The following is a 14940-nucleotide window of genomic DNA, read 5'->3' as shown; positions in this document are numbered from 1 at the left end:
CCCGCCTCACCTGCTCTGATTGGTTCCTCTGTCTGATGAGACCACCCCTGCTCTCCTATTGGTTGATGTGAAGACCCTCCCCCTTCCTGCCTCTCCCACGACAAAGCTGAAGGCCACAGTGAGGGAGGGATGGACCAAAGTACAAGGCCTTTAGGAACCAGTTACCTACTAGAAGGAGGATCTACAGACTGAAGACTGAGAAGCTCCTCAGAAAATCAGAACCTAGTTCTGGTTTCATGGGGTTCCTTCTGAGAAGCTCCTCAGAAAATCAGAACCTAGTTCTGGTTTCATGGGGTTCCTTCTGAGAAGCTCCTCAGAAAACCAGAACCTAGTTCTGGTTTCATGGGGTTCCTTCTGAGAAGCTCCTCAGAAAACCAGAACCTAGTTCTGGTTTCATGGGGTTCCTTCTGTGACGTTTTCTCTGACCCATTTGGTTCCAGGTGACGGAACATCTGGAGAACTGAAGACAGGAAACAATCAGCTGTAGGTGAGCTTTTATTGGTCAGGAGGTGATTGAGTAACACAGGAAACGATGCAGAGAAAGAAACAGTCTTTGGCCAGAGAAATGAACCATCTTCAGTTGGTTCCACACCAACGTTCTCCACACTGTGTGGAGAACCTCCAGGCCTTCCGTCTACATGACTGGTGCAGAGCAGAACCTCTAGGAAGGAGGTTCAGAGGCTATGGCAGAACGTTCAGGGAGAGATGGAGCTCCCTCTGGGTTCCTGATGGACATGAGGAGAACATGAGGAGAACATGAGGAGAACATGAGGAGAACATGAGGAGAACATGAGGAGAACGGTGGCGGCACCGAGGTAGGAGCAGACAGAAACCTTTGGAGTAACCTCAGCAGGAGAAGCTTTTGGAAAACTCCTGAATGGGAATGTGGAGGAACTCCTTTGGAATGTAGGAGCACCCTGGGTGGACTGCAGAGGAACTTTGGAGACCACGCAGGGTATTCCCTTCTTAGTATGCGTGAACCTGAGGATCATCAGAAGAACCCTGGAGGGAAGCTCTACAACATTATCAGGACCAATGGAACGGTCCTGGACGGGAACTTTATGGAACGAGGAGATCTGAGGAAGGAGCATCACCCTGAAGGAACCTAACCGGACTGCGGTGAAGGTGGACGAACCTGAGGAAGACCTTCAGGAAAGACATTAGAAGAAGAGACCTTCAGAGGACGTCCAACCATCAAGAAGGAGGTGGAGATCCATGGTCTGCTGGTAGAGAGGAACCTGGATGATGGTTCTCTGGTGGGAATGAAGCTGGATGATGGAAAGAAGAAGGTTTGAAGGAACCTGGGGGCTGGTTTGGTTCCCATAAGGTTCCAGATGATCCTCCAGACCTGAGACTCAACAGAAAACAAAGGAAGGTTCTGGTTTCAAAGATATGAAGTGGTGGAGGTCCTATGGACCTAAAGGAACACCTCAAGAAGTTCTTCCTGTTTGGTCTGTGGTCCAGATCTCTGAGAGGCTGGAGGTTTTATCTGAGGAGACGTTAGGAGAACTCTAGTTTAAGGAGAAAAGCAGAAGAATCTTTAGTTGTCTTCATGGTTCCTAGAAGAACCTCTGAAGGTTGGATTTGGTTTCTCCTCACCCCCCCTTTCCTTTAGGCATCCTCCTTCTTCTCCTCATCTTCTCCTCTCCCATGAGGGAGGGTGGAGGACAGAGCGTACTCCTCACTGAGTCCCTCAGAGACCACCGACACGTCTGCCTCCACCACCACTAAACCTTCCTTCACCTCCTCCCTGACCTCCTCCTCCTTCTCCACCTTCAGCTCCTCCATGTTCTCCACCACAGCCTCCTCCTGCTCCTCCCTCTTTGCCTCCTCCTCGGGGAGTCCTCCCTGATGGTCAGCAGGAGCCAGCTGGGCGTGGACCTCAGTGAAGGGGACCTCCTGCTGGGCGGAGGATGGAGGGGAGAGCTGGAGGTCCACCTCAGCAGAGAGGGACTCCCTGGTTGCTCCATCAGGAGGCTGAGAGTCTGAGCTGCTGCGAGCCTGAGGAGACACAGAAGAACATCATGTCTGGAGACCAGAGGAAGCCCTCAGAGACCAGATGGTGACCAGATGGTGACCAGAGGAGACCGCTGTACCTTCCTCATCCCAAAGGTCAGAGGAGACACCTTCAGGCTGGCCGTTCTCTGCTTGATCTTCTCACGTTGCTCAGCAGAAACTATCTTTGTCCCGATCTTGGTCATCTTCTTCTCAATGTTCTGCCTGGAGAAGGCTTTCTTCAGAGAGTCCACCTGCACAGAAGGGGAGGAGCTTACTGCCGTCTGGCCAATCAAACACCTGGACATCTGCTGGCCTCTCTGGGGCCCTGACCTTCTTCAGGCTGGACCTCTTCAGTTTATCCGCTGTGGACGTGTCCATGCTGTCCAGATCCTGAGGCCACGGCTCGTCTTCATCCATGTCGGCCTCCAGACCAACGTCCTCGTCAGAAGACAGGTCGATGGTGTGGAAGCCGCCCTCCGGTTTCACGTCGCTGACCCCAGGAGCCGACGGCTCTCCTTCCTCTGGGATCTCATCCCGAGGGAACGGAGGAGGTTCCTTCACGAAAACGGAGGTAGGGATCTCCTTCTCCTCCTGCAGCAGGAACAGGGACAGCATCAGGAGAAAGTTCTCACACGTTCTGATGCATCTACCTGCTCACTGTACGTCTGATAGGGAGGAGTTAGAGTCTGATGACCCCTGATTACCCCCTGAACACCACACCGCGCCCTGAACACCACACCGCGCCCCTGAACACCACACCATGCCCCTGAACACCACACCGCGCCCCTGAACACCACACCATGCCCAGAACACCACACCGCGCCCTGAACACCACACCGTGCCCAGAACACCACACCGCGCCCAGAACACCACACCATGCCCAGAACACCACACCACGCCCCTGAACACCACACCATGCCCCTGAACACCACACCGCGCCCCTGAACACCACACCATGCCCAGAACACCACACCGCGCCCTGAACACCACACCGTGCCCAGAACACCACACCGCGCCCAGAACACCACACCATGCCCAGAACACCACACCATGCCCAGAACACCACACCGTGCCCCTGAACACCACACCGCGCCCCTGAACACCACACCATGCCCCTGAACACCACACCGCGCCCCTGAACACCACACCATGCCCAGAACACCACACCGCGCCCAGAACACCACACCATGCCCAGAACACCACACCACGCCCCTGAACACCACACCATGCCCCTGAACACCACACCGCGCCCCTGAACACCACACCATGCCCAGAACACCACACCGCGCCCTGAACACCACACCGTGCCCAGAACACCACACCGCGCCCAGAACACCACACCATGCCCAGAACACCACACCATGCCCAGAACACCACACCGTGCCCCTGAACACCACACCGCGCCCCTGAACACCACGCCGCGCCCCTGAACACCACACCGTGCCCCTGAACACCACACCGCGCCCCTGAACACCACACCATGCCCAGAACACCACACCGTGCCCCTGAACACCACACCGTGCCCCTGAACACCACACCGCGCCCCTGAACACCACGCCGCGCCCCTGAACACCACACCGTGCCCCTGAACACCACACCGTGCCCCTGAACACCACACCGTGCCCCTGAACACCACACCGCGCCCCTGAACACCACACCATGCCCAGAACACCACACCATGCCCAGAACACCACACCACGCCCCTGAACACCACACCACGCCCAGAACACCACACCGCGCCCAGGACACCACACCACGCCCCTGAACACCACACCGTGCCCCTGAACACCACACCGCGCCCCTGAACACCACACCATGCCCAGAACACCACACCATGCCCAGAACACCACACCACGCCCCTGAACAACCACACCACGCCCAGAACACCACACCGCGCCCAGAACACCACACCACGCCCCTGAACACCACACCGCGCCCCTGAACACCACACCGCGCCCAGAACACCACACCACGCCCAGAACACCACACCGCGCCCCTGAACACCACACCGCGCCCAGAACACCACACCACGCCCAGAACACCACACCGCGCCCTGAACACCACACCACGCCCAGAACACCACACCGCGCCCAGAACACCACACCGCGCCCAGAACACCACACCACGCCCCTGAACACCACACCACGCCCAGAACACCACACCACGCCCAGAACACCACACCGCGCCCTGAACACCACACCACGCCCAGAACACCACACCGCGCCCTGAACACCACACCACGCCCAGAACACCACACCGTGCCCAGAACACCACACCGCGCCCAGAACACCACACCGCGCCCAGAACACCACACCGCGCCCAGAACACCACACCGCGCCCAGAACACCACACCACGCCCCTGAACACCACACCACGCCCAGAACACCACACCGCGCCCAGAACACCACACCGCGCCCTGAACACCACACCGTGCCCCTGAACACCACACCATGCCCAGAACACCACACCGCGCCCCTGAACACCACACCGTGCCCTGAACACCACACCGTGCCCAGAACACCACACCGTGCCCCTGAACACCACACCGCGCCCAGAACACCACACCGCGCCCAGAACACCACACCGCGCCCAGAACACCACACCACGCCCCTGAACACCACACCACGCCCTGAACACCACACCGCGCCCAGAACACCACACCGCGCCCTGAACACCACACCGTGCCCCTGAACACCACACCATGCCCAGAACACCACACCGCGCCCCTGAACACCACACCGTGCCCTGAACACCACACCGTGCCCAGAACACCACACCATGCCCCTGAACACCACACCGCGCCCAGAACACCACACCGCGCCCAGAACACCACACCGCGCCCAGAACACCACACCACGCCCCTGAACACCACACCACGCCCAGAACACCACACCGCGCCCAGAACACCACACCGCGCCCTGAACACCACACCGTGCCCCTGAACACCACACCATGCCCAGAACACCACACCGCGCCCCTGAACACCACACCGTGCCCAGAACACCACACCGCGCCCCTGAACACCACACCGCGCCCCTGAACACCACGCCGCGCCCCTGAACACCACACCGTGCCCAGAACACCACACCGCGCCCCTGAACACCACACCGCGCCCCTGAACACCACGCCGCGCCCCTGAACACCACACCGCGCCCCTGAACACCACGTCCCTGAACACCACACCGCGCCCCTGAACACCACACCGCGCCCCTGAACACCGCGCCCCTGAACACCACACCACGCCCTGAACACCACGTCCCTGAACACCACACCGCGCCCCTGAACACCACACCGCGCCCCTGAACACCACGCCCCTGAACACCACACCGCGCCCCTGAACACCACGCCCCGCCCCTGAACACCGCGCCCCTGAACACCACACCACGCCCTGAACACCACGTCCCTGAACACCACACCGCGCCCCTGAACACCACACCGCGCCCCTGAACACCACGTCCCTGAACACCACACCGCGCCCCTGAACACCACACCGCGCCCCTGAACACCGCGCCCCTGAACACCACACCACGCCCTGAACACCACGTCCCTGAACACCACACCGCGCCCCTGAACACCACGCCACGCCCCTGAACACCACACCGCGCCCCTGAACACCACGTCCCTGAACACCACACCGCGCCCCTGAACACCACACCACGCCCTGAACACCACGTCCCTGAACACCACACCGCGCCCCTGAACACCACGCCACGCCCCTGAACACCACACCGCGCCCCTGAACACCACACCGCGCCCCTGAACACCACACCGCGCCCAGAACACCACGCCCCGCCCCTGAACACCACACCGCGCCCCTGAACACCACACCGCGCCCCTGAACACCACGTCCCTGAACACCACACCGCGCCCCTGAACACCACACCACGCCCCTGAACACCACGTCCCTGAACACCACACAGCGCCCCTGAACACCACACCACGCCCCTGAACACCACGTCCCTGAACACCACACAGAGCCCCTGAACACCACACAGCGCCCCTGAACACCACACCGCGCCCCTGAACACCACGTCCCTGAACACCACACCGCGCCCCTGAACACCACACCGCGCCACTGAACACCACACCGCGCCCAGAACACCACGCCGCGCCCCTGAACACCACACTGCGCCCCTGAACACCACACCGCGCCCCTGAACACCACACAGAGCCCCTGAACACCACACCGTGCCCCTGAACACCACACCGCGCCCCAGAACACCACACCGCGCCCCTGAACACCACGTCCCTGAACACCACACCGCGCCCCTGAACACCACACCGCGCCACTGAACACCACACCGCGCCCAGAACACCACGCCGCGCCCCTGAACACCACACTGCGCCCCTGAACACCACACCGCGCCCCTGAACACCACACCGCGCCCCTGAACACCACACAGCGCCCCAGAACACCACACCGTGCCCAGAACACCACACCGTGCCCAGAACACCACACCATGCCCAGAACACCACACCACGCCCAGAACACCACACCGCGCCCAGAACACCACACCGCGCCCAGAACACCACACCACGCCCCTGAACACCACACCACGCCCAGAACACCACACCGCGCCCAGAACACCACACCGCGCCCTGAACACCACACCGTGCCCAGAACACCACACCGTGCCCAGAACACCACACCATGCCCAGAACACCACACCACGCCCAGAACACCACACCGCGCCCAGAACACCACACCGCGCCCAGAACACCACACCACGCCCCTGAACACCACACCACGCCCAGAACACCACACCGCGCCCAGAACACCACACCGCGCCCTGAACACCACACCATGCCCAGAACACCACACCGCGCCCCTGAACACCACACCGTGCCCAGAACACCACACCGCGCCCCTGAACACCACACCGCGCCCCTGAACACCACGCCGCGCCCCTGAACACCACACCGTGCCCAGAACACCACACCGCGCCCCTGAACACCACACCGCGCCCCTGAACACCACGCCGCGCCCCTGAACACCACGTCCCTGAACACCACACCGCGCCCCTGAACACCGCGCCCCTGAACACCGCGCCCCTGAACACCACACCACGCCCTGAACACCACGTCCCTGAACACCACACCGCGCCCCTGAACACCACACCGCGCCCCTGAACACCACGCCCCTGAACACCACACCGCGCCCCTGAACACCACGCCCCGCCCCTGAACACCGCGCCCCTGAACACCACACCACGCCCTGAACACCACGTCCCTGAAAACCACACCGCGCCCCTGAACACCACACCGCGCCCCTGAACACCACGTCCCTGAACACCACACCGCGCCCCTGAACACCACACCGCGCCCCTGAACACCGCGCCCCTGAACACCACACCACGCCCCTGAACACCACACCGCGCCCCTGAACACCACACCGCGCCCCTGAACACCACACCACGTCCCTGAACACCACACCGCGCCCCTGAACACCACGCCACGCCCCTGAACACCACACCGCGCCCCTGAACACCACGTCCCTGAACACCACACCGCGCCCCTGAACACCACACCACGCCCTGAACACCACGTCCCTGAACACCACACCGCGCCCCTGAACACCACACCGCGCCCCTGAACACCACGTCCCTGAACACCACACCGCGCCCCTGAACACCACACCACGCCCTGAACACCACGTCCCTGAACACCACACCGCGCCCCTGAACACCACGCCACGCCCCTGAACACCACACCGCGCCCCTGAACACCACACCGCGCCCCTGAACACCACACCGCGCCCAGAACACCACGCCCCGCCCCTGAACACCACACAGCGCCCCTGAACACCACACCACGCCCCTGAACACCACACCGCGCCCCTGAACACCACACCGCGCCCCTGAACACCACGTCCCTGAACACCACACCGCGCCCCTGAACACCACACCACGCCCCTGAACACCACGTCCCTGAACACCACACAGCGCCCCTGAACACCACACCACGCCCCTGAACACCACGTCCCTGAACACCACACAGAGCCCCTGAACACCACACAGCGCCCCTGAACACCACACCACGCCCCTGAACACCACACCGCGCCCCTGAACACCACGTCCCTGAACACCACACCGCGCCCCTGAACACCACACCGCGCCACTGAACACCACGCCGCGCCCCTGAACACCACACCGCGCCCAGAACACCACGCCGCGCCCCTGAACACCACACCGCGCCCCAGAACACCACACCGCGCCCCTGAACACCACGTCCCTGAACACCACACTGCGCCCCTGAACACCACACCGCGCCCCTGAACACCACACCGCGCCCCTGAACACCACACAGCGCCCCAGAACACCACACCACGCCCAGAACACCGCGCCCCTGAACACCACACCGCGCCCCAGAACACCACACAGCGCCCAGAACACCACACCGCGCCCCTGAACACCACACCGCGCCCCTGAACACCACACCACGCCCCTGAACACCACGTTGCGCCCCTGAACACCACGTTGCGCCCCTGAACACCACGTTGCGCCCCTGAACACCACGTTGCGCCCCTGAACACCACGTTGCGCCCCTGAACACCACGCCGCGCCCCTGAACACCACGCCACGCCCCTGAACACCACGTTGCGCCCCTGACACCACACCACGCCCCTGAACACCACATTGTGCCCCTGAACACCACACTGCGCCCCTGAACACCACATTGTGCCCCTGAACACCACACTGCGCCCCTGAACACCACATTGTGCCCCTGAACACCACACTGCGCCCCTGAACACCACACTGCGCCCCTGAACACCACACCGCGCCCCTGAACACCACACCGCGCCCCTGAACACCACACCGCGCCCCTGAACACCACATTGTGCCCCTGAACACCACACTGCGCCCCTGAACACCACACTGCGCCCCTGAACACCACATTGTGCCCCTGAACACCACACTGCGCCCCTGAACACCACACTGCGCCCCTGAACACCACACCGCGCCCCTGAACACCACACTGCGCCCCTGAACACCACACCGCGCCCCTGAACACCACACCGCGCCCCTGAACACCACACCGCGCCCCTGAACACCACACCGCGCCCCTGAACACCACACCGCGCCCCTGAACACCACACCGCGCCCCTGAACACCACACCGCGCCCCTGAACACCACACCGCGCCCCTGAACACCACACCGCGCCCCTGAACACCACACCGCGCCCCTGAACACCACACCGCGCCCCTGAACACCACACCGCGCCCCTGAACACCACACCGCGCCCCTGAACACCACACCGCGCCCCTGAACACCACACCGCGCCCCTGAACACCACACCGCGCCCCTGAACACCACACCGCGCCCCTGAACACCACACCGCGCCCCTGAACACCACACCGCGCCCCTGAACACCACACCGCGCCGCGCCCCTGAACACCACACCGCGCCCCTGAACACCACACCGCGCCCCTGAACACCACACCGCGCCCCTGAACACCACACCGCGCCCCTGAACACCACACCGCGCCCCTGAACACCACACTGTGCCCCTGAACACCACACTGCGCCCCTGAGCACCACACCGCGCCCCTGAACACCACATTGTGCCCCTGAACACCACACTGCGCCCCTGAACACCACACCGCGCCCCTGAACACCACACCGCGCCCCTGAACACCACACCGCGCCCCTGAACACCACACCGCGCCCCTGAACACCACACCGCGCCCCTGAACACCACACCGCGCCCCTGAACACCACACCGCGCCCCTGAACACCACACCGCGCCCCTGAACACCACACCGCGCCCCTGAACACCACACTGTGCCCCTGAACACCACACTGCGCCCCTGAACACCACACCGCGCCCCTGAGCACCACATTGTGCCCCTGAACACCACACTGCGCCCCTGAACACCACACTGCGCCCCTGAACACCACACTGCGCCCCTGAACACCACACCGCGCCCCTGAACACCACACCGTGCCCCTGAACACCACATTGTGCCCCTGAACACCACACTGCGCCCCTGAACACCACACCGCGCCCCTGAACACCACACTGCGCCCCTGAACACCACACTGTGCCCCTGAACACCACACTGCGCCCCTGAACACCACACTGCGCCCCTGAACACCACACTGCGCCCCTGAACACCACACTGCGCCCCTGAACACCACACTGTGCCCCTGAACACCACACCGCGCCCCTGAACACCACACTGCGCCCCTGAACACCACACCGCGCCCCTGAACACCACACTTTACCTGGATAGTTTGGAATCTATCATACCTGCAGCGTTTTGTTCATATTTCCCGCAGCCGTGAAATAATGTGGTTTTTTTTCTACCTGTTTTATACACCAGTTACCTGCAGGGATCCATCCCAGTGCAGGACAGTAAAACATGTGGAACAAACCCAGAGCTGGAAATGGTTTGGATTACTGCTCTGAGTACTCTGATGACTACAGTACTACAGCTGCCCTCACCTGTATAGATACACTTATATATATCCATCTGTATCTAGAAATATTTCTCTGCTCCTCATCAGCTCCTCTTGTTAAAACACCAGAAAAACAGGAAATGTGAATCATGAGGATAATCTGTCATGAAATACTAATGATGATGTCATCCCATGATACTTTAGACCAGGTGTAACCAATTAAAGACCAGCTAAAGAAAATCATCAACCAGTAAAGGTCCGGAGACATTTTCAATTATAATATGTTACTTTAAACACTGAAATAAAAGAGGTCTTTATGCATCCATGTTATACATTAATCTTTTTAATTAAAAAAAATAATAATAATAAAGAATTTTTCTATTTTAAAATCTAAATTGTTTTTCAAGTAGAGAACAACAATCGTTCAGTTTGGTTTATAGATAATTTCCTGATTCCCATATTTTCTCAAACCCCTGAACTGATGGGTTGTTATTTTCTTTCTTTTTTCTGTCTTAATGTTGGCAGTGGGCTTTAGGCTGCCCTGCAAGGCTTTAAACCTGGGTTTAACCGGAGACTAAGCCATTCTCAAGCACATATCAAGGAGCTCACTTTGAGCCTGGATCCAGATTTATTGTTGATTCTGTTCATGGTGGAGAATCCTGCTTCACAGCAGCAGGTTGAGCCAAACATCCTCTAAATGTTCAGGGTCATCTTTGAGCACGCCATTTCACTTTTCTTTCACCAGTTCACCGCAGTTCTTCCAGCAGTCCACACTTTCTCTGCTCTCTTTTTCTCATGGTCTTCTCCTTCTTTCCCATCGCCCGGCTTGCCACAGGTTTGCCTGCTGTGTCTAAAAGTAGCAGCAGCAGCAACCCAGACTGACAGCTCATTGGCTCATTTGGATCACGTGCAGCCTGGAGCCGGACGCTCCCCAGGGCTTTACCGTATTACCAGGAGAAGAGGAGCAAGGGAAGTTAGACACTGTCATCGTACAACATGCAGTAATTTATGTTTTAAAGCAGGTTGGGTCCGGATTAGCCAGCAGGTGAGGTCTGAGCCAAGATGGCCGCTCTGTCTGCATGTCTCTCGATGATCTATGGAAGCCTATGGAGGAACCGGTCAGCGCATGGAATATTCTGGGAGGATTCTGGGAATGTCTCTGTGCAGGACAGTCTGTCCACAGAGCTGCAGTCCATGGCTACCATGACAACCACTGTCCTTTCTGGAGATTTTCCACTTCGCTTCCTGCAGCAGCTCACATCCAAATAAGGATAAGTGGCTGAAAGCTAGCAGCCGAGCCCAGTGGGACTACAGGTGAACTACATTTCCCAGCTCAGACCTACCTGGAAGATGAGCACTTTGAAGTTGTTCCTGCTGACCAGGTGGGCGTGGTTTGCCTCCAGCCTCTTCACCTGGGCACCTTGACGCTCCATCCTCTCGCGGACCTGAGGAGAAAGGACATGAGGTCCCTGAGCACAGTCTGACAGGCGTCTAGCAGACGAGCTCAGAGGCAGGAAGGTCCCTCAGAGGCAGGTTAAAGGTTAAAGGTCATGATGGGATAAGTGGGTGGGGGAGAAAGAGAAGAGCAGTGTGTCCGGGAAAACCAAATACGCCACATGTCAAGCTAGCATGCTAGTGTCAAAGGTCAGAGGGCGCCTGTCCCTCAGCTGAAGTTTGGTCCAATGCAGCTCAGTAACAGAACCATGATCCCAAACCCCACAGCTGGTCTGAGACAGACGGCCTAGTCAAAGTTCAGACCTGCTGCTGGACCTTCAACTAGCTGAGGGGAACTATACAGAACCCCGGCTGAAAGCTCTGAACATCTGGCAGGGCTTCCAGGTGTGGTGATGCCTTCACTGACCTCCTTCATGGTCACGGACAGCTTTCGGCTCTTGTCCAGCAGCTTGCTGACCGTGTTGGAGGTGTGGCTGTGACTCTTGGACAGTCTGGTCATGTCTGCCTGGATTCCTCGGACCACGTCCTCCATCTGGACCTGGTGAACCTGAAACACAACCAGTCACCTGTCAGTAGCAGAAACAGATCAATAAAAGCTGTTTGACCCGGTTAGAGGCCTCTCTGGGTCAGTCAGAACCACTGATAGCTGATGAAGATCCAGTCTGACAGAAGGTCCACCACTTAGATCCGGTTCTAGTTGGAACCGGTTCCAGTTGGATCCGGTTCCAGTTGGATGTGGTTCCAGTTGGACCTGTTTCCAGTTGGATTGGGTTCGAGTTGGATCCGGTTCCAGTCGGATCCGGTTTCAGTTGGATCCAGTTCCAGTCGGATCCGGTTTCAGTTGGATCTGGTTTTAGTTGGATCGGGTTTAATTTGGATCTGGTTCCAGTTGGATCCGGTTTCAGTTGGATCTGGTTCCAGTTGGACCCGTTTCCTGTTGGATCCGGTTCCAGTTGGATCTGGTTCCAGTTGGACCCGTTTCCTGTTGGATGCGGTTCCAGTTGGATCTGGTTCCAGTTGGACCCGTTTCCATTTGGATGCGGTTCCTGTTGGATCTGGTTCCAGTGGGATCTGGTTCCAGTGGGATCTGGTTCCAGTTTTATTGGGTTCCAGTTGAACTCGGTACCAGTTGGACCAGGTTGCTGTGGTCTAACCCTCCTGGCGAGGGACGCCTGATTCTGCAGCACAAACAGGAAACAGTTTCCACATTCCTGAACTCGCAGCGCACCGAGGGCGTGTCAGAACCTGGAGGAACCCAGCTCCACATCTGGATCCCGTACCAGCTGATGTCATCATGTGACAGCGAAGCGAGGACAGAACTCTCTACTAAAGGACCAATGATATCTGCCACAGTTGAATAAGACCCGATTCTGGGCCCAGAGGACTGGTTCTGGGCCCAGAGGACAGATTCTACTTACAGACTCTGTTTGGACCTGGAACCGTCCCACCTGCTCACCTCCATTTTGTGCTGATTGTCCTGCACGGCGTCCAGCATGTTGACCAGCTTGTCCAGGAGGGTCAGAACCGTGATGGCGTTGACGGGACCCTGGCTCAGCTTCTCCGGGTCCAGAGCGGCTGAAGGGGAGGAGGGCGAGGCCTGGTCCTGGACCTGGATCTCCAGGTTCAGGTTCAGGTCCTGGTTCTCTGCGGGGGCCATCAGGTCCTGGTTCTGGTGGGACTCGGTGGTCACCATGTCGACGGTGTTAAAATCAGAGTTTCCTGCAGTGGAGAAAACAGCCAGACTCTGCTTCGCCTGCAGTCTGAGAGCTGCGCTCTGATTGGCTGCTCTCAGGGAAACTTTCCAGATAACTTCCCACTGTGGAAAAAGTCCACACCTTTAACCCCTTCACTGCTGTTGACTGAGGGCTCACTGTCTGACAGAGGGCAGCTCTGTTTGCCCTGCCTCACCCACAGGGAGGAACAGAACCAGAACCCTGGACCAGAACCAGAACCAGAACCAGAGCCTTCTGACAGCAACAAGCTTCACATCCAGGGTAGCTTGAAGGGTTAACCTCTCTCTCTGTCTTCAGCCTGAAGTGTCAGTGTCTCTCCACCACACCCAGGGGGAGGGGACAGTTGCCGTGGAGATGCAGCAGGAGAGAGAGCCAGTGTGAGCAGGCGTCTCTCGCTCACTGGTGTTTTTCAGATGAAGTCATCTGGAAGGAAGCCTGCAGCTCCGGCTTCCTCTCATTGTTCAGCACCAGAGTCCAGAGGAAAAACCTTCGATTTAAGGTTCCTCTGCTGCTCCCCTCACAGACCGACCCGCCAGCTGAACCAGAACCGCCCCTGGTTCTGTTAGACTGAGAGCATTGGTTCTGGGTTCTGGATTTGGTTCTGGTTCTGGGTTCTGGTTCTGGTTCTGGTTCTAGGTTCTGATTCTGGATTTGGTACTGTTTCTGGGTCTAGTTCTGGGTTCTGGTTCTGGAACGGGGTTCTGGTTCTGGGTTCTGAGTTTGGTTCTGGGTTTTGGTTCTACATTTGGTTCTGGGTTCTGGTTCTAGGTTCTGATTCTGGATTTGGTACTGGTTCTGGGTCTAGTTCTGGGTTCTGGGACGGGGTTCTGGTTCTGGGTTCTGAAACGGGGTTCTGGTTCTGGGTTTGTTTCTACATTTGGTTCTGGGTTTAGTTCTGGGTTCTGGTTCTGCTTTCTCTGGTTCTGGTTTCTAGTTTTGGGTCCTGGTTTTGGGTTGAGGTTCTGGGTTCTGAACCCAACACTGGGACACCACTATACTGAGAACACTGGGACAGCAGTATACTGGGAACACTGGGACAGCAGTATACTGGGAGTATCTGTGAATGTTTGCAGAACCAGTTATAGATCTAGAATTATTGGTAAAGGGAAGCTTTGATATAGTTATTGATATTTTAGTAAATATTGTAGATATGTTAAAATAGACACAGATGCATCAGAGAACACAGTGGATCAGGTCAGGTCAGAGAATAAGTCATTCTACTGTAGAAATAAAAGCAATAGACCTGCTGTAGCTCTTCAGCAGATAGAATATAATCACTGATCTATACTTTAATGAGATTCCAGCTCAGATTCAATCAGCAACAAAGGGCAGACATCTAAAGACCATCAGGGCC

At 58.4% G+C, this 14940-nt stretch overlaps 1 protein-coding gene across 1 annotated transcript; it reads right to left on the bottom strand.

The window, feature by feature from the left end:
• Positions 1 to 479: 479 nt before the first annotated feature.
• Positions 480 to 13878, bottom strand: cavin2b (caveolae associated protein 2b). The gene is made up of 6 exons (XM_038270934.1): positions 13310 to 13878; positions 12260 to 12400; positions 11742 to 11843; positions 2329 to 2589; positions 2097 to 2249; positions 480 to 2001 (listed from the first exon to the last, which is right to left on the bottom strand). Exons 1-6 carry the CDS (start codon positions 13544 to 13546, stop codon positions 1612 to 1614), a joined length of 1284 nt encoding a protein of 427 aa, XP_038126862.1. The 5' UTR covers positions 13547 to 13878; the 3' UTR covers positions 480 to 1611.
• Between the last annotated feature and the right edge of the window lie 1062 nt (positions 13879 to 14940).

This window comes from Cyprinodon tularosa, unplaced genomic scaffold (assembly GCF_016077235.1).
Source record: "Cyprinodon tularosa strain WSP-4 unplaced genomic scaffold, ASM1607723v1 ctg784, whole genome shotgun sequence".
Classification (NCBI taxonomy): domain Eukaryota; kingdom Metazoa; phylum Chordata; class Actinopteri; order Cyprinodontiformes; family Cyprinodontidae; genus Cyprinodon; species Cyprinodon tularosa.
Note: the sequence above shows the minus strand (reverse complement) of the source record. Positions and strands in the feature narration are given on the sequence as shown.